This window comes from Chionomys nivalis, chromosome 26 (assembly GCF_950005125.1).
Source record: "Chionomys nivalis chromosome 26, mChiNiv1.1, whole genome shotgun sequence".
NCBI lineage: Eukaryota > Metazoa > Chordata > Mammalia > Rodentia > Cricetidae > Chionomys > Chionomys nivalis.
Window position 1 is genome coordinate 9462851 of NC_080111.1, and position 20978 is coordinate 9483828.

Genomic DNA, 20978 nt, shown 5'->3' on the forward strand with positions numbered 1-20978 from the left:
GATTCAGCTTGGAACAAACTACGGGGCCTAACAGTCCTGTGGAGTGAGCTCATCTCTAGAAGCAAGGTCACAGAAAGGTTATCTCCCATCCACCAAATTGTGAAAGCAGCCACAGGAAATAAAAGCTAACTTTGCAAATAAAGTAGTGATATGCAGATCGTCTTACGAATATGAAGCTGCATGACGTCTTGAAGGAGTTCTCCCAACTGACTTTTGAGAGGTGGGTTTTACAGAAACATATTTGTGGTGTGTAGTCATAAGATTTTATCAGGAACCTTGGTGAATGTGACTTCATGAGGTTGCATAATTTTTTTTTCTCAAGAGACGTATTACTTGTGAATACTAAGGCGGTTTAATCAATATTTTCTTCTGTTCTCTCCCTAACATTGCTGCTTGATATGGTCCATTGAGATATTCTTAATGTATAGCAGTATTTCAAAAGTCTGTTGTGCAATCAGCTGCAACCATATTTCAGCTGGTAGATATAGTAATTTAACTGTTAGAGATTTCTATGATGCTACTACTAGTTTTGAGCTAGAGCATGGCTTCACACTGGTCAAGAAATACAAAGGCAGACCACTGAATATAAACACTTAGGGGATTTGACCCTAAAAGCTTTTAGTGATTGTAAGAAATAATACTTTATAAAATATGGTACGTACAGGAAGAATAACTGTGATTTATACTTTAAAATGTCTCTTTGGACAGGTGATAGCTATTTAATTGTAATTTACTTATTTATTTATTGAGTTGTACATCTTTCTCCACTCCCATCCCTTCCCCCCCTCCTCTTCTATTCTCCCCCGTGACTCCCACACTCCCAGTTTACACAGGAACTCTTGTCTTTTTCTCCTTCCTATGTAGATCCATGTATGTCACTCTTAGGGTCCTCTTTGTTGTCTAGGGTTGTGGACTATAGGTTGGTTTTTCTTTGCTGTATGTCTAGAAGCCACTTGTGAGTGAGTACATATTATATTTGTTTTTCTCTGTCTGGGTTACCTTACTTACTATATTTTTTTCTAGATCTATCCATTTGCATGTCGCTTTCAAGATGTCATTGTGGTTTTTTTTTTTTTTTTCATTTTCTTTATCTATTCTATGGTCGAAGAATTGGAAAGATGGGTCAGCCATTAAAGGCTAGGCTCACAACCGAAAATATTTAATTATAATTTAAAGAGTGGAGCTATACCTGCCAGAGTTATGCACGCTTTTCACTTCCATCAATCTGCCAATGACATGAGACTGATACACCAGGCGTTCTCCTGAGGGTTTTCCTTACCTACATGAGACGGACACACTAGGCGTTCTCCTGAGGGCCTTTCTTACCTTCAGCTTCCTCACAGCATCTCTCACGACTTCTGTCCCCTTTGGCTGCTCCACTTCTGTGCTGCCAAGAAACTGAACATGAGCACTCATGAGACACAGGCTTCACTAAACTACCTGGAGCCAACACCCTGCATACAGGAAAGTTAGGCAGAAATTCAAACATAAATCCTAATTCAGGAGAGCAGTTGTTACTCAATTTGTACATAGCACATGAAAATACGTTGTTTGACCATTTATAATTCCTATTTTTCAAAAGATTTTTTAAAAATATAGTTTACTATGTATTTTACTTGAAGATCCTACTAGAAAGAAAACTGAAATTATTTCATTGTCTCTGAAGAGATAAATTTAATCCTGAGTTAAAAGTTAGTAAATATGCTAATTCAGTGTTATTGTCTTTTTATTATAATGGCTGATTTTTATAATCAGTCATTTTCTCAAGGCTAAAATACACCCAGAAAAAAAATTAAAAAATGAAATAAAATAAAATACACCCAGAATGATGTGCACTTTTGAAAGTTTAAGTTCAAAGGATATACATGCTTTATGTAGTTACTATATTAAACTGTAATAGACTCTTTAACATTTATCATTCCAGATAAGCATTTTTCTTTGTTTTCAAATTATTAAACTCCTATAATATGTAGACTCTACAAGTCATATTTTAAAACATTCAGTATACACTGTTCAATAATGTATGTACACTAAATTTATAAAGTAAAATCTACACAACCTACAAATTCACTATTTTTCTAAAATAACCCTGAAGTTGCTAAAGTTTTGTTAAAGCTTGGGAATAATTCCCAGTGTAAATATCCTAATAATTATGACTTTGTCAATCAGTGCCTATGCTGGAGCCACATTAATTCTGCCAACACAGCCCACCATGTTAACTCACTGCAACAGAAGTCTGTGGTTGCTCTCCTTGACGTGCTTTACATAGATCGCAATTAATCAGTAAACTCATCAAGTGTACAAAATTTCCCAAAGACTATTCTGTTCTTGTCATATATCACAGATTATAATACCAAGTGGCATCACTTCTCATAGATACGGGGTGCGTGCACATTTTAGAGGAAGTGATTAAGTAAGGAATCCTGATAAGATTCTGTGTATTAATGTGCAGAACGGAAGAGAATAATAAGATCGCAGCATCTCATTTTCTTTGCTTCAATCTTGAAAAATGAACTAGTAATTAATCTAGGTCCTCATTTTTCTTTCCTCTTAAAAAAATGATGTGCATGGGTGTTTTTGCCTACTGTATGGGTGTCCTCCTAGAACCGAAGTCACAGAGAGTTTTGAGCTCTCACGTGGGTGTGGAGACCTAAACTGCAGTCCTCTGGAAGAGCAGGCAGTACTTCGAAACACTAAGTCATCTCTCTAGTCCCTTCCATTTTAAAACATGTTCTCTGTCCTGTCCTGAGAATTACTGTGATAGAAAATTAAGCAATAAAATATGGACTTTCCTTTGTCAAACATATCAGACTCTCTAGGGATATGTTCAGGAAATTATTTTCCCGAGGCTGATTCCCTGTACCGAAGTTTGTGAACAGCTGGAAGAGAACAGGAGATGGAAGTAGTAGAGCCGAAAACACTGGGGCTTTCCCTCTGAGGAGAACATTCAGGGAAGAAAGTATGGTACCTCTACACTGAGATCAAGACTAGATTATGTAAGATACAAGACTCTATTTTTCTAACTAGGACACACAGGTTACCTTAAACAACTGTTCCTGAGGCTTAACACAAGCTCTCCTAATGGTGACACCGTGTTGTTGACTGATTGGGTGTACACGGAAGACTAAAGAAAGAAATTCTTTGTTTACGAAGTGGGTGACCCTTTAATCCCAGCACTCGGGAGGCAGAGGCAGGCAGATCTCCGTGAGCTCGAGACCAGCTTGATCTACAAGAGCTAGTTCCAGAATAGGCTCCAAAGCTACAGAGAAACCCTGTCTCCAAAACAGAAGGAGAAGGAGGAAGAAGAGGAGGAGGAGGAAGAGGAGGAGGAGGAGGAGGAAGAGGAGGAGGAGGAAGAAGAAAGAAAAAGAAGAAGAAGAAGAAGAAGAAGAAGAAGAAGAAGAAGAAGAAGAAGAAGAAGAAGAAGAAGAAGAAGAAGAAGAAGAAGAAGAAGAAGAAGACAGAGACAACTAAACATAGCTGGACACCAATTGGCCTGCCACAGTCTTCTGTTTTACATCAGTATTTTTAACCTTGGTCTCATGAAAGATCTTCCCAAGGCTGAGTGCCGTTATCACCCATGCCTGCCAGTTATATTTCCTAGCTCTGCAGCAGAGCCAGGATGTCTGCACATATTAATCTCCAGAGCTGGTATGAAGGTGCCAGGAGTTTGAAAGCACCACGCCAGAACACATAAAAAATAAAGGGTTCAAAAACAGAAGGTTCAACAGAAAAGGAGCTTTATAGATTAAAATGAATGGATATAGGGTAGACTCCTTTCCTTAGCTTCTCTGAATTTTTCAAAGCCAGTGACAGACTCACCACTAAACTATCATTAGCAAGAAGAGTGAGGGGCTACTGCTTTACATAAAGGATTTGAGAAGCTCAAACATGATGTACTAGAATGAGCTCCCTAACATTTTCACACTCCCAATCTAGAGCTCATTCTAGTACATCATAGGACACACACACACACACTCTGGGTTTAATCCCAGCACCACATGAAACATATGCCTGTAATCACAGTACTCTGGAGGTACCAAGGCAGGAAAATCAAAATTTCAGTAGATAGGCATGTTGACACACTCCTTTAGTTGCAGGTGGAGTTCTGTGAGTTAGAGGATAGCCTGGTCGATGTAGTCAGTCATACAGTGAGATCCTTTTCCCACACACAAAAGGACAAAATCATTCCCAGCTAAACAGGAAGTTCAAGGTCATTGACACAGCTAAACGTAATGTATAATGCTGGATGATTTAACATTTTTCAAGTAATATTATGGAAGTTGGGAATGAATTAGAGAACAAAATGAAGCAAGCAAATAAACAAACAAACACCCTTATTTGCTGTACTGATAACATCAGCATTATCAGTAAAAATTGTTTTGAATATGAATTCCAATGGATCATAAACAATGAGGGACCTAACCCCACGATTCTGTATCTCTTTTCCACAATCCTCACAAATGGGAGAAATACACCAGGAAGCCTAACAGTCAACCCCATGGAGTCGGAGAAAGAGAGAACAGGAGAAAAATGACTGCATTCCACCAATCGAAGTAACAAGTTCTAGGGAAATAGAGGCAGCATGGTGGGAATTAAAAAAGCACATGTCAGTGCGACACCATACCCCAGAGATATGTGGACAAATTATAAAAATCCTACACAGAAGCCAGAATAACATAAAAGCAGAATGGGAGAATCTGGAAGGAGGAAGCTGTTCAGAACAGGAGGAGCCAGAGAGAGCAGAAGAGGAGGTGAATGAGAAACTGTGTACATATGAAAGCATCATCAAGAAGTCCATTATTTTATATTTAAAAAAAATTCTTTAAAAATGATGTAGAATTCAATAACTATGTGAACAAACTTAGAGCTTGGAAGAAACTGTCGTAGGTAGTATATGAATGTGTGTGTGTGTGTGTGTGTGTGTGTGAGAGAGAGAGAGAGAGAGACAGAGACAGAGACAGAAACAGAGAAGGAGAGGAAACATTAAGATCTCAAAGACTTGAAGACGGAGACTGCAAAGATCTTGGGTTCCCAAGGAGTTGCTATGATTCCTCAGAAACACCGCTACTAAAAAGGTCTTGGGTGCAAACTCAGAAGAGATGATAGGAAGAACAGAAGGTGGGGTCACTAACACCATAAAGTTCTCAGAGTTAGCAATGCAGTTGCTTGCTGCTACTGCTGTTGGAGGCAACAAGAAGATCCATCTATTGTAATCTACTGACCTAAACCCAAAATGTTTGGGGCAATCCCAGTCTGTGCTGAAAAGTGTGGCAACGTGGTATATGTTTTCCTCATAAAACTATACCTTCTCTTTTTTAATGTTTCAAGATGCCTTTGATAAATACAGTTCTAATATCTACAACTATAGATGTTATTTTATATTCTACACAGAGGAAATGCGTGATCTCTAGGTTCAATGTATGGAAAATTTACAGTTTAGTGAGATGCCGGCGGTGATGGCACACGCCTTTAATCCCAGCACTCAGGAGGCAGAAGCAGGCAGATCTCTGTGAGTTTGAGGCCAGGCCAGCCTGGTTTACAAGAGCTAGTTCTAGGACAGGCCCCAAAGCTACGGAGAAACCCTGTCTCGAAAAAAACAACAAAAAAAGTGATCATCTCACAGTCTAAAGTCTACTGAAATTGAAAGTATGAAAATGTTCATTAAGTTTTCTAGTACATAAAATATCTGCACTATTAAAGAGCATATTAAACCGTCATATTTGATTAATATTTATCAAATACAATTATCAATGAATGAAAGTGGCACAGAGCTCAGTGACGTCATTCTCCTGTTCTTTTATTTTTGTTGATATTCCTTCATTCCATTATATTCACAATAAGCACTGTACAGAAGTATGGAAAAGTTTGAGAACTCCACCCTCATTTTTCAAATATTACTTAAAATGAACTGTTTTGAAGCTTGTGGTAGACTTTGCTTCTTTACCAGTAGAGGGCAGTGTTGCACAGCACTACACAGCCATTTCAACTGCTATGTTTGCTTCTATCACTCTAGAAATGAACGTGTAAAACAAAATGTAAATAAGTTAAAATTAAAAACAAGTAACTAAGGGTTTATCCAGTCTGCCAAGAAATGTGTCACTATCTAGCACACGAAGGTCTTAATTTATAACAAAAAATATAAAATGTACATTTTACTTCAAATTTAAAATATTCCTCTTTATTGTATATCTTTGCTATATATTTACTATAAGTGTTAAGGGGAAAGCATGTTAAAATATAAAAAAGTCTTTAAGACCAAGATTAATGAATAAAGAATATTGATGGCATATTAACTAATGATATTCTGATCAGAGGAAAAACAGGCAAATGGGAATATAGCCTTGTATCCAACAACACTGACTATAAATATCATAGGATGAATCTTCTAAGTCAACTTGACATGACTGCAAAATGATTTTTAAAAAGCACTTTTTATTTAGTCAGGTGGTGATGGCACAAGCTTTTAATCCCAGCACTCGGGAGGCGGAGACAGGTGAATGAATCTCTGTGAGATTGAGGCCAACCTGGTCTACAAGAGCCAGTTCCAGGAGAGTAAAACCCTGTCTCAAAAAATAAACAAGCAAACAAAAAGCGCCTTTTAATCTTTTTGCTTCACAATCAACTTAGGAGTTTAGCTGTAGACAAGAGAGCCAATTTAATTAATAGATTTATTTGGCTGAATTACCATGTTACAGTGCCAAGCAACACGGGAAAAGTCATTTTTAAAATGTGCATCTTCACTGCCAGTTGCTAAAGAAAGGTCAGATTCGATCAGGTTTAAATCTGTTACTTGATTGCCAAAACCATGATCCTGAAAGAAATAAATTAAAATAGAGCCACTAAAAAGATAGATTTTAATTTAAACTTTGATTGCTCTAAAGGGCACCTTTTAAAATAGGTCCAAAATATTTTGGTAGAGGATTAAAACTAAGCTTAGCATTGATAGACTTATATTTTTTATATATTTCATTTGAAGTTTCTCACTTTATTTCAGCGTTTTCTATGAAATCACATTCTCTTATTATAGACAGATATGGGGTGTGTTGTTTCAGTAGATCCGTGCTTTTAAGGGACGATTAGGAAATGCAAGCCCAAACAGACCTGGTTTCTGCAAAGGAGAGCCTATGCTGGCTGCAAGGGCTCCCACTGAGCCTAAAGATCACTCTCAGTCAAAGGCAGCAGGATGCCCTTTTCAGCTTCAGGAGTTCCACAGCCTGGTGCCCTTGGGGCAGGACTGGGGCAGCTGGAGCGAAGCAAGGCATCTCCTTGCAGAAATGCCAAGGAACTGAGAGCGAATATAAAATGGATGTTTACAGAAAACAACAAGCAGGGGCTTCATAATCCACGTCTCAACCACATGAGACAGTAAAAATGCAGGGACAACATCTTGAATTTTGCAGGAAAATGGATGGAGCTAGAAAACATTATTTTGAGTGAGGTAACCCTGACACAGAAAGACACTTATCACATGTACTCACTCACAGGTGGTTTTGAAACATAAAGCAAAGAAAGCCAGGCTACAAACCACAATCCCAGAGAACTTAGACAACAATGAGGACACTAAAGGAGTCATACATATATCTAATCTACATGGGAAGTAGAAAAAGACAAGATCTCCTGAGTAAATTGGGAGCATGGGGGCTTTGGGGGACGGTTGAAGTGGAGAGGGGAGAGGCAGGGAGGGGAGAAGAGAAAAATGTAGAGCTCAATAAAAATCAATCAATAAAAAATATGGAAAAAATGCAGGGACAACAGAGGTACTCCAATCCCACCTCATCATTTGAAAGAGGGAATTTGGACATTAAAGAGATGAAGGAACTTTCTAAGGCCACAAAGCCTGTGAAAGAATCCCAACCCTCCAAACTCTCTTTCTCTCACAAACATGCACTATTTATTCCTGCTCCTTTAAGCAAACTATAAAAAAAATGGGAAGTGACATGGATTATTACATCTGGCTAACAGTTGGAATCACATGACTCTCTTTACCATACACACCTGACTAGCTAAGGTTTAGACCATCTAATCTCTTATAAAATACGTTGAAAACACTGTAGGGACAAACGGGCTTCTGGGTTGATCTTCAGGCAATGAACTGAATTCAAGAATTCCATGTTGTATACAGTCAAATTCTCAACATCTGTCTTCTCATTCATAAACAGGAGAACTCAATGCCCAGATTCCCTCTTTAAAATGATGAGGTGGGATTGGAGTACCTCCATTGTCCCTGCATTTTTACCGTCAAGTTGCACGACATTTTCAGCATTGCGAGTACAGTCAATGAAATTAATTTAGACTAAATGATTAGACCTAATCGTCACAAGAAGAAAACAAGATGAACCAATCACTCAAAATGAACAATCAAGAAAAATGAAAAGACGCACTTGAAGTCATCAGGTTTAGATTCTGGCTGGGAGGCAGAAAGGGCCCTTACAAAATACACACACACACACATTTTTTTCTCTCTCAAAATTGTATTGCATTTAATAAATATTTAGTTTTTGAAAAATTCTCATAATTTATTTACAATATTCCTTGCAATTTAATTGAATACACATTGTGAGGCGAGCCATAAATTTAGGATAACTACACATATTCATATGTCCTCCATAAAGTGTTACTCTGGTTTTCAGAGAATCTGAGCACATGCCTTGTGAAATAAGGTCTTAGATGCATAATAGATTTTAACAAATAAGATTATTTTTCAATGTTGTTTATAACAAGCCATTAGTATTCTAAGAACTATTAATCCTACTTCTAGACAACACACTTTTTTTGGGGGGGGGTTTTCGAGACAGTGATATGTGCCTCATTGAGCAAGTGTCCTTGTGGAATGATTGAGCATCCTATGGGTATATTCTGGGGATGGTATAGCTGGTTCTTGAGGTAGACTGACTCTCAATTTTCTGAGAAACCTCAATTTCCAAAGTGGTTGTACAAGTTTGCACTCCCACCAGCAGTGGAGGAGCGTTCCCCTTGCTCCACATCCTCTCCAGCAAAAGCTGTCATTAGAGGTATTTAGCATTTGCCTAATTGGAACAAGACCCTGATTTGTGACTGTGGATCACAACAGTTGCTACCTTTTACAAATGGGGATGAGAAACTAGGCTATTAGCTAGTATAAGCTGTCCTTTCTGTGATGGGTTCATGTCTGTATCATTTTGGTTTAGATCTCAGAGTGATGTTATGATAGAGTGTGTGGGTTTTACTCCTTTAAACAAGGGTCAGGTTCATCCTTTCTCAAAATCAACACGATTAATTCTCAAAACCTGAAAGCTTCAAGGAATTCATAAATCTGCCAGGAAGCTATCCTTGGAACTAAAGGTAGAAGATGCAAAAACTGAAGCTCCAAGGACCTAAAAAGCAGCTGTGTCCTGGGGAGCAGACCATTCTCCTTCCGCATGATCAACTGGATCCACCTCCCGTCATCGAGCCTGCCTTGTAATCAGCCGAAGACAAGCTGAAGTATGGTGTTTCGATTCGGCACCTAATAACCCAGCTCTCTCACCCTCATTTGTAAAAGTGAGCAACGGTTCCTGATCCATGGTCACAATTCAGGCCTGTGTTCCAATTAGGCAAATACCATACACCTTTAAATTCAATTTGGCTATTTTTCTGATTTTGAAGCTCAGATATCTTTCTTTCTAAAGATGATTTTATTTAGGCTTTCTTCTCAACACTTGACATTACTCATCGCTAATTTGCACCACTTGGTTTTCACTGTGGTGCCTAATTGGTTTTGTCTGAACTCTCCTGTATGCTTCTTTTTATTGACCTTTTTAAAAAAAAAAAAAAAACAATGATAATATATTCCAGGGCAGCTCCTGAGTGCATTTTTCATCTACCCTCTGAGACTTCTAATCCTGGTATTAATGTAGACCTTTAGGCTTTTATTAGAATATATCTAAAAAATTGAGAACTTCATTAGTGGCTGTCATTCCAAATGTAAGAAGAATTTCATTTTAATTATACAGACATGCACTGTGGCATAAAAGGGGGATACATCGCTGTTTTCCATTTCATGTTGGATTAATATATTACATATTCAAGCTGACTGTTTTCACGCAGCAGAAATAGATTTTGAGATGAAACTTGTGAGGCACAGTTCCATTTATTAATGGAGCTGTGACCCAAACACTTGGCAAAGAGCTGAGTTAGAACTAGTGAAGTATGAATTTTCATTTATCAACATGCCTAAAGTTTATAATATGTATTTTTAACTTTTAAAAAGATTTATTTTAGTTTTACTTATGGGTATGTTCAAGTGTATGTCATGGGAACGCGAGTGCCCAAAATGACCAGCAGAGGGCACTGGAGCCCCAGGAGCTGGAGTTCCAGGTGGTCGTGGGTGCTAAGAACTGAATTTCATCCTCTGGAGAAGTTGCGGGCACTCCTGACCCGTGAGCCATCCCCCCAGCCCCATACTTTTAATTTAAACGTCTTTTACATCCACGCCATTTCATTCAATTTCTTGCCCATCAGTTTTACTATAAAATTCATATCTGACTTGGTCTTGGCATTAACTTCACTCTGTTTAGCTAAAAATGACCAAAAGCTGATCAGGGAAGATGGATCAGAAGGCAAATATGCTCGTCTGCCTAAAACTGATGACCTGAGTTTGGGTCTCTACAACCCATATAACAAGTCTGACCTAGCAGCTGTCATTGTTTTTACATAACTGCATTGTTTCTAAGACAAGAGGGAAGGTTGTGACGGGAGAATCGCTTAGGAATTTGCAGGTCAGCTAGCCTGGAGTACACATCGCGGAAGCAATAAAGAAAAAGGCAGATGGTGAGAACGGACCCCTGAAAGCTCTCCTCCGCTTTCCACACTGTTCTGTGGCAAGAATGAGGCTATACACAGCGAAGACTAGGCTTGAATAAACTAGCATTAGAATCTATGAATTTTCATTTATCAATGTTCCTAAAGTTTAGAGTACGTATCTGCACTCCATTTCAGGACTTACCCTGCATGCCTTTCAGAAAATCTGTGAACACAGAAGTCATAAATGCTGCTTACTCCATGGAAGAAGTGATAAATAAATTGTATTTTTCCTCTGCTCTGGAACCTAGTCTCTCATAAATATTGAGGTTGAAACAACTTTGCAAATGCAAGACACATCGTCAAGCAAAGCTCAAGGAAACCAAATTCAATAAAACGTAACAGAGACTCTGAGATTTATTGCTCTCTTAGCATGATTGTTTATCTGGAAATAGACAGCATTTCATATAGCTAGCAAGTTGGCAAAGACTTCTGCAGATCGTTGATGGCATCCTCTTAGTGTAGGGGGAGCCCTCGTTACTAGGAGCTCATCAGCCAAGCTATGGCTATGAAAACTCTGCAGGAAGGAGCACAACGTTTGGGTTGTTAGCGAGGTGGGGCAAGTGACTGTTTTAAACAGTTCTATCATCCTACAAAATAGATTCAGGGGGATATTAAGGTTGTGGTGACTTCTGTTCCACTTACATTGAATATTCAGAGACTTATTAATATGAGGAATTTATTACTTAACCACATTAAAAAAATACAAATCCCTGGGTAAGTACTAGAGTCAAATGTGTTGCTTTGGTAAACTTTTGACCTCAGGCTGACTTTTTATTATACCACAAAGTCTAACTTTATCTGCAGGGAACAATAGCATGTCTATGACCCCATGGAGATCAGGATTGGAATCTTCATTCTATACCTGCTTTGATTTATCATTCTATGCCCCATAAAGTGTGTGCAAACGGCATATGCCTCAATTATTTTAAAAAATAATATCTTCCTAAATGGATAACAGGTCTTCCTGTTTGTGCTTCGGTGACTCTGTTGTCTACATGTACTACTCTAAGGACCAGCGGCAATACATCTAGCCAAGATACCCAATTACCGCACAGGCCATTAAGGCAACAGAGCTTTATTTAATAAATTAGTGTTTGATCGATCTGTCTCATTCAGAAAGGATAATGAAAGCTATTTTATAGATAAAAGCCTTATAGTTTCCTTAATTAAGTTGTTCTAGACTAAATAGTTGAGGAAGATTGGGGAAAACAATTGTTATTAAATGTTTTCTTGCTTTTATACTGCTAAATGAAAAGGAGAAAGGTCATTTTTCAAGTCAGTATTACTGGTGATTTTCATGCCCTTAGAATAATTTCAGGCATCTAATAAATGGAAATCTGAGATTTCAAAGACTGGAACATACATACATATGTCAGCAATATAGTGGACATGCAGGATATTATTTATGAAATGTTAAATTTTGAAACCGTCACCAAACATAACATTAAATGATGAGGTGATAATTATATTGAATGCTATCATTTGTCAAGAAACCTCTTTTCTAAATTTAGTAATCTAATTTATGAGATTATTGTAATTATCTTTAATAAATGAAGTGTATGAATGGACTGTACATGGCGATCCCCTTAATAAGATGATGCAGTTGGCTATATGTGTTACAGAAGAGGTTCCTCTGAGATGCTCAAGGGACACAATGGTTCATCAAATGGAAATTGTTTGAAACTTAAAACTTTCTTTTGTTGAACCACCCAGTACTGCAAATAAAGGCACAGTATTTAAAAAACAAGATACAAACAATTTCAATGCCCCTAATTTATGTGTATAGATTTCAATAGGTAAATAGAAAGATAGACTTACTAACTTAAGGCAAAACATATGACCTCTTGATTATCATTTTTCATATGAATAATGTTTTTTCACTAACTTCACCATGCAGCTAGAAAAGTCAATGGGCAAATGAGATTGTGGCCACAGAAGCACACCTGGCTTACTACATCATGATGTTAGATATAATTAATTGACAGGTAGATCATTAGTGCACAGGAACATGTGATCCTGCACTAGTAGCATATAACTTGTTATAATCTATAGATTACAAGGTGTTTCCTCCTATGGAATTATTTGTGGCGGAATGACTATAGACTACGAGTTAATATGCTCAATATATGAACAGGTGAGCCAGGGGAGGTAACTGGTTTCAATATGAGAGAAAGGTGATATAGATTGATGATAAAATATCTGAACCCTAAGAAATGTAGGGATAAGAAAAGGAGAAAAAGATCAGAAGCACCTGTCCTCCAGGTGCCAGGTGTCGGGGTGGTGGTGGGGTGTAGGGAGAAATGCCCATCATGGAGAAGCAATGTGGACTTAATGTCCAAAAAGAAGTGGTTTTCCTTTGAAGCAAGAAGCAGCAAGGAAGTTCAGAAGAGAGGTGAGAAGACCGGAGGAAGTTCATGAAATCTTATCTAAGGTTCCTATGGGGCTAGCATTCTCCTTCAATATAAAGAAAAGATATAGCTTCTGATTAAAAGAAGAAAGCAAACAACAAAACAATACTACTTCACATCAAACTATAGTTAAAGTAGCTTAAATTCGTGGACTTTTAAAGTCATGGATTAAAAACACGGGGAAAAGAACAAAGCAAAGAAAGTAAGCCAGAAACGTAGAAATAGGTGTATAACACGAAGCCACACAATCCTGCGCAGTTCCTAGAAGTCATTCCTAAAGTAAGCATTTTTTATTTCACAGCAGCTGGGAGGTAGAAATAGTTTACCATGGATTCGATGCTGAGTCTTAAACGCTGTTTATACGTGTGATAAGACTTTGAATAGCAGCCATAGTTGTGAATTCACAGATAGATGTGTTTGACAGCCCATGAAGTGTCAAATAATCTACTAGATTTATTTATCTTGTATTTCTAATCGCTGTGAAGATAAAAGCGGCTTCTCTGTCATTACTGACTTCCTTTTATCACAACATGCCTTCCATTTTCAAGTTCCTTGGAGGTGCAGTCACCAGTTTCAATCAAAGAGAAAATCATTAACTGCTTTTGTCATTACGTTTTATTGTTTATTTGCCTATATAAATAATGTTCTTCACTATTTCTAGATAAATATAAATAATTCAATCATAAGGTAAGTTTTGGATATGAAATCAACATTAGGGCATCACAGGGAGTATATACTGTGCATGTATACATAGACACACATATGCATATTCACATTATGTAGGAAAGGATATGGATGCTAGATAGAACTGAAGGCTTAGATTTAACATGGTCCAATTTAGTATAAAGTTCTATATCCAGATTAATGTATAGGTTTTTTTTTTAAAAAAAAAATTTGTTTCTAGAATCATTTAGGACATTTCAAATGTACAGATCATAACATCTTTTTGTCAGTTCTACTTTTCAGAATAGAAACACTTTGTAGAGAAAGCTTCCTTATCTCTGTATTATTAACACTGGAAGTTTGATGTCACTGCATTTTTTTCTATTGTACAGGGTAGTGACAGCTGAGTTATTGCCGCTGATTAGAACTCCAAAGTGTTATTGTTGGTGTGACTTTAGAGATATTCTGTTGTACTGAACCCAGCAAGGTAATTATTGGGAAAAAAATGCACTGAGCCAGTTGAGTTCAAGGTTTTTAAAGCAGAGTTGCCAAGTCTTTATTTTAATGCTTATACTTAGACATACATGCACTTATATAAAAATAGCTCACAGGTTGAACCAGTCTGATGGCTCAATAGGTAACGGTGTAGTAAATAAAAGTAATAGCAAAGTCCTGAGTTCAATTCCTGGCTCCCACAAGGTAGCAGGCAAGGGCAGAAGAGTATCTCTGACCTCGACCTGTGTGCAGTCATATGAATGCCTGTGCTGCATAAACAGCAACAATGAAGTGGATTCTCTGAGCCATTCCTGGGGTCATGAGGGCTTTGATCACACAACTAGACTATACTCAAGACAACTACTGGCATGCCATCTCTCCCGAATAAGAACAAAGTATTTATTCTTACTGGAGGATGCATAGTTCAAGGTATAGCTTAGAAGTCACTAATCCTGCACCAGACACCAAACATGTGAATACTTAGCCTTGGATTTTCCTCTGATAAGACTTCAGAAATCATAAATTACAGTGTATGGATCTTTACCTACAGCAGCAATAATGGACTAAGAATTAATAGGAAATTTCATTAATATATCCTTTATTGCTATTGTTCTTATTATTAAATGATTTTTTTTCTTTGTGAGACAGAGTCTCACAAAACTCAGGCTGGCCTTGATCTTACTATGTAGCCATGGGGGCTCTACATTACCAATCTTCCTGCCATAGCCTCCTTTGCTGTGGGACAATGGTCTGTACCCTCTCAATTGTATTTTAATGAAATGCCGATTGGCCAGTAGCCAGGCAGGAATATAGGTGGGACACAGGAAGTAGAGGTGGGGCCACAAGAATTCAGAGAAGGAAGTCACAGTCTGCAGTCAGGACCTAGATGCAGAGGAAGCAAGATGTGACTGCCTCGCCAAATAAGGTATCAAGCCACATGGTTAACATAGGACAAGAATTATGGGCTAATATAAGTTATAAGAATGAATAAGAAGCCTGTGCTAATAAGTCAACCAGTTTATGATTAATGTAGACCTCTGTGTTTTTGCTTTGGGGCTGAACAGCTGCCTGAACAGGCAGGACCAGGTGAGACAGAAACCTTGGTCAACACTCCTTACTGCTAGGATTGTAGCTACATACCACCATGCCCGGATACTATAGTCTTTAAAAGTTCTAAGAAGCTATATTCCATGGATATTTTAAATACTCAAGAGAGCATTAAACTTCCGAAAATTTAAATGTATTGTACAAATAAAGATCTTATTTTCATTCTGCATCATCCCTTCCGTGTGCTGCACATGGTCAAAGTTGTCATAAAATAAAACATCTCGCTTCAGAGACATGGGTAACAGTGTATATTCCGTAAGTTTGCTGTTGACATAGGTAAATTCCTCTTTCAAACAGTAATTAATGTCTTGTCCACATGGATTTAGATTATAGACATCACCTTACAGAAAAAAATGAAGAATCATTACATTCGTATAGCACTAATAACAAACATCATAGTGTTTATGTTAATATTGAGTCCACGATGAAAAATACATCCTCATAAATTAGGCAATGACTGTTTAGCCTTTAGATAGAATCAATCGCTTCCTTAGGAGCTGTCTCATCAAGAGTGAGGTATGCCATGACAAATTTAACACCACCTGTGGGATACCATCCTTCCATGACCATCAGAAGCAACTCTTTTCCCCTCTACCTGTTTTCACAGGCACTGGTCCAGTTGTAAGATCATCCATTGTCCATTACTAGCATCTTGGAAAAACCTCTGAAATTGGTCTTTGCTCTGCCAAGACTTCTCTGCGCACTAGGATTCTAACAGGACAGCAACAAGTTATGTATGAAATTAGTACAAATGTCCTTTCTGAAGAGGGTAACATTTTTAAATTAGGGATTAAAGTAGGAAAGACTACTCAGGAACTCATGAGAGTACATTCAGTATTGGGAAAGGGAGGCTGGAGTGAAGGAAGGGAGGACTTTCCTAGCTAATACACCTGGATGGGCAACATCACAGGGCACATGCTCTTCTCCATCATGACCAAATATTCATGAAGACTGTTACGAATTATTCATGACAGGGGAAGAGTCTGTTCACGTGTTAGATATAGAACAAGGGTCATCCAGTCCTCAGAAAGTGACTTTCTAGATGACTGTACCATCAGTTCCTTTGTTCCCCTTGTTAAGATTTCTATCATTTATAAAATACAGAAGAAATGTCTTATCAGTATATAGGCCTGATAAGGGGACTTAGAGTTCTCCTAATAGCAAGCCAACAAAATTACACCTTGTACAATTGAGTAAATTGCTGACTGCTACCTGAAACCTTGAGGAAGGTATTTAATTTCACTTAGCCTCAACTTACTTCTTTGCAAAACGAAGACGTAATAATAACCAATCCAGATAAGCACATAGAGGATTTTCATAAAAGCAGTAGGAAGCTCATAGGATTGTCTATGCAATCCAGAGAGAGTGTGAGACCAATGAGTTATAATCAGCCACATCGGTGGTAGGATTTGGTACCATCAACAGCATAATTAGGTTTTAGGAGTCAGCTGAGATCAATACCCAATCTCCGCTAACCTTATCTAATTTAATAGAACCTACAGGTTGGAAGTTCTTAATTCAGAAAAAGGGGGAGTTGGGATAAAATATATGAGGGCAGGGAATAACTACAATAAATTTTGATGCCATCAATTCTTTTTTTTAAAAAATTTATTTATTTATTATGTATACAACATTCTGCCTCCATGTATGCCCACATGCCAGAAGAGGGCGCCAGATCTAATTACAGATGGTTGTGAGCCACCATGTGGTTGCTGGGAATTGAACTCATGACCTCTGGAAGAGCAGCCAGTGCTCTTAACCACTGAGCCATCTCTCCAGCCCCATCAATTCTTTTTTAAGCTCACAGAGCCCTTCAGAAAGTCTTGGTGGTAGTGTATGTTTACTATGCAAAATAAGAGAACTCTTTCCAACAGTATGGGAATGGCCTCTTACATCACCACCCAGTGACATTACAAGGCTGTTGTCTCCCACGCTTGTTTATCTATGTGATACCAGGGCAATGGATTCAGTTCCTGCAATTTTCTTCTCAGCTTCCTCAATCATCACCTTCGGACAGTCTGACACTTATTAGCACTGTCACCGCTGGGGATCGTGAGGAAGAATCTGAACTCACCCTTCTCAGTTTTGCTCATCCTTATCAGCTTCCTGTAAATACCAGAGGGAAAAAGTAGCTGCTATTGGGAACACTGACTTCGCTTGTGTATTTCATTTAGTTCGCTATTTGACCTTCAAATACCATGAAAACGTCTTTCCCAATGTTTCTCAAGAACCCTGAACTAATAAAGATTTCTGGACTCCTTCTAGACCCACTGAAGCAAAGGGACTAAACAAGAAAATGACATTTTAAAACTAATCCCATAATTTTTAAGAAACACTGATATTCCTTGAAGTTCAAATAAAGCAAATTCTGCACATTAAATAAGAACGCTGCACTTTGTCAGCAACTACTATACCTCTTGTAAGGCAAGTAATGATAAACACACCCTAATTTCTGTATTACAGAAAGGACGTGAACACACTAAAAAGGAAACAGGATGTGGCAACATGTTGCCAAATACATGAGCGTTTCAATCGTTTAAGACAGTGGTTTTCAACCTTCCTAATATGGTGACCTTTTAATATAGTTCTTTTTGTTATGGTGAACACCAACAATAGAATTATTTTCCTTGCTACTTCATAACTTATTTTTGCAAGTGTTATGAATAATAATGTAAATATATGACTTTTTGATGGTCTTAAACCCTGTGAAAGGGATGTTTGACCCCAAAGGGGTTGTGACCCATAGGTTGAGAACCACTGTCAAAATAGTTTCCCTCTTTTTTGTAAAGTTGCTTTAATATAAAAATGAAAATAAAAGCAGTCTATATAATAATTTACTAACTCTACATATGTCTAACAATGTAAAAGTTATGCTACATATTCCTCTACTCTTCAACTTCTGAACCCAGAGAAGGCAAAATGCAGAGACAAGCATTTGTGTCGTACAGGTTAGAATCTAAAGAAACATTACCTGTATGAAAAGGCCAGCCTTCTATTTTTATACATGAAAAAACTGTATAACTTTCAGTGAAGAATAATGGTACCGGTCTGACTACCTCCCTGGAATGCAATAACACAAACGAGAAGTAAAGCCCTTGGCAAAGATCTGGAAGCCTGCAAGGGTAGAGAGGACACCGTACTTGATGATGTTGACATTTTGTGTTTCTCAGAAAAACCTTGCTTGAGGTTTGTCATTACTTTGTAGACATTTTACCATGAGGTCAGGTTGAGGTACACATGCATTATAATATTGGGAACCCTTGCTGTTCAGCACTTGAAAGGAAGTGGTCTGTCATTCAGAAAAGTGTAGCTTTCTGTTTCCCCAAATCTTGTGAAAATTATTTATGAGAAAAAATTTTTGTAAGCATGAAGACAATCATATTTGTCTATGGATCTAAAGGATACAATAATTTATAGTACCTAAATCTGGGTACTAAACACACATACACACACACACACACACACACACAGAGATACATGCCCATATAAAGATTTACTTAGAAAATTCTAACTTCAGACATTGATTAAAACCCCTGGATGAAGAATAAATTAGAGCAGCCAGAGGAGAAATATTGTACTGACTCCAGAGTGCAAAGAAAACATGAAAAAAATTCCATGTCTGGCACCTTCTCTTCAATAAGTTCAGTTTTACCTGCTCCTGTGCAAGGAGGAATTTTTGAGGGAGACAGCATCTTCATCTTTAACCATGCTGAAGCTTGAAAAAGGTAATTTATTCTGATATAAGTGTCAAAAATTAAACATATTTAAATAATATTGTTTCCTGTTCACAGTAAGTTTCTGAAGGGGCACAGGGAAGACCTTTAGATTGGTCTTTGTACTTAGGTCTTGCTGGGTCAGTGCAAAATACTTTGTTCTAAATGTTGGCATTTTAATGACACCACAGACAGAAGACACTTAAATACTCCATAGGGCTTAAACTTTGACGCCCAGTGGTAAGAGATATCTGCTACAGCAGCTCATTATGCTTTTTCTCAAGTTCAAGTATTGTGTTGTGTTTCTGAATCATTGTGTTGGTAGCATTCTATGAACTCAGTATGTTACTATAAATTATAGTCTCCCCCCAAACTTAGAGTATTCAAACTGTGTCATGTTTTGCTATGCTTCTGGAATGCTGTCCATGACGACTCTCTTATTTCCACTGCTAAGATAATACCTACTGGTTCTTTAAATATTATCTAGATGCATGGAAATGTGAAAGTTTTGTAAAGCAAAAACAATTCTTACATATGTTGTTGCTTCAATAACTGGAGATTAATCTTGTGTCTAAAAAAGGACCCCAGGGAGCAGGGTTAGAATATGCTTAGGTGTCTGATACTTTTGTGTATGACATTTCTCTGATTATGTATTGTTTGCTTTGCTTTGAGTAGATGGTTATCCTTTCAACCACACAAGTATGTATAAGCCTTACAATGGGATGTTCCGTGAGACTGGGAGGAAGGCATTTTTTTACAGATCTCACATGACAGTGTATACTGAAGGAAAGTAGCATTTACGGCTTGCTGTTCATGTATGGTGGAATCACAAACTTACTTCTTGGAACTCAGTTAAAATACTATTAATTTATAAACTAAAAATCAAACAAACTATAAAAGATACACAATTATAAAGACATATTCACTATGAAACAAGCTATGGTAAAACTGATAAAAAGCTAACTTAAGTTTTTAATATGCTATCCCATTTTTTATTTTTGAGATAAGTACATTTGTCCTTTCCCTTTCTTCCTTCTAAACCTTCCCATATATCCTTCCTTGATCTCTTTCAAGTTCATGACCTCTTTTTGATTAATTACTATTATTTGTATGTATGTAGTGTCCATATGTATTCCTTAATATAATATATTAAGTCTCTGTGATGCTACTTGTGCATGCGTGTTTTCAGAGCTGACCATTCAGTAGTGGATAACCAACTGGTGTGCTTTTCGCTGGGGAAATCCATTTTTCCCAGTGTCAGCATTCCTTACTTGCCTGCCATTCTCTGCATAGCCTTTGGGCTTTTCCCTATCTGCTCTGGCATGTCCAATGTTTTTAGCCTTTCTAGTTCATTTTTAGGTAGTCCTGTTGATGGGACTTCATGGATGGAGCACCTGACAGAATCTTAACAAAAAGCATTTTCATTCTCTAATGAGGGTCAAAGAAAAGGCCATTCTACTGAGTGGAGTGGCTTAGATTTATTCTTCACTGTTTCTGTACATTTAGGAAATAATTAAGTTCAATGATATGTTAATCAAAATCATGCAGATGTTTCTCTATCTCAATAATTGAGCTTATTCAGTCTCACCTAGTTTTCCCTAGAAGTCCCTCTAATCCTTCTTAAAATTCTGAATATTTGCAAATGGAAGTAATTTATTTGCTAACAGTACAGATAGATAGATAGATAGATAGATACATACATACATACATACATACATACATAGATGATACATAGATAGATAGATAGATAGATAGATGATAGATGATA

The 20978-nt window shown here is 37.5% G+C and overlaps 1 protein-coding gene across 2 annotated transcripts in view; it reads right to left on the reverse strand.

Annotated features, from left to right (window-relative positions):
- Positions 1–20978, reverse strand: part of Gulp1 (GULP PTB domain containing engulfment adaptor 1) — a 213373-nt gene that overhangs the window by 39217 nt on the left and 153178 nt on the right. For both annotated transcript variants that reach the window (XM_057758576.1, XM_057758575.1), the window contains exon 4: positions 1327–1398. In XM_057758576.1, coding sequence (XP_057614559.1) covers positions 1327–1398 — 72 coding nt within the window. The remainder of the gene's footprint in view (positions 1–1326; positions 1399–20978) is intronic.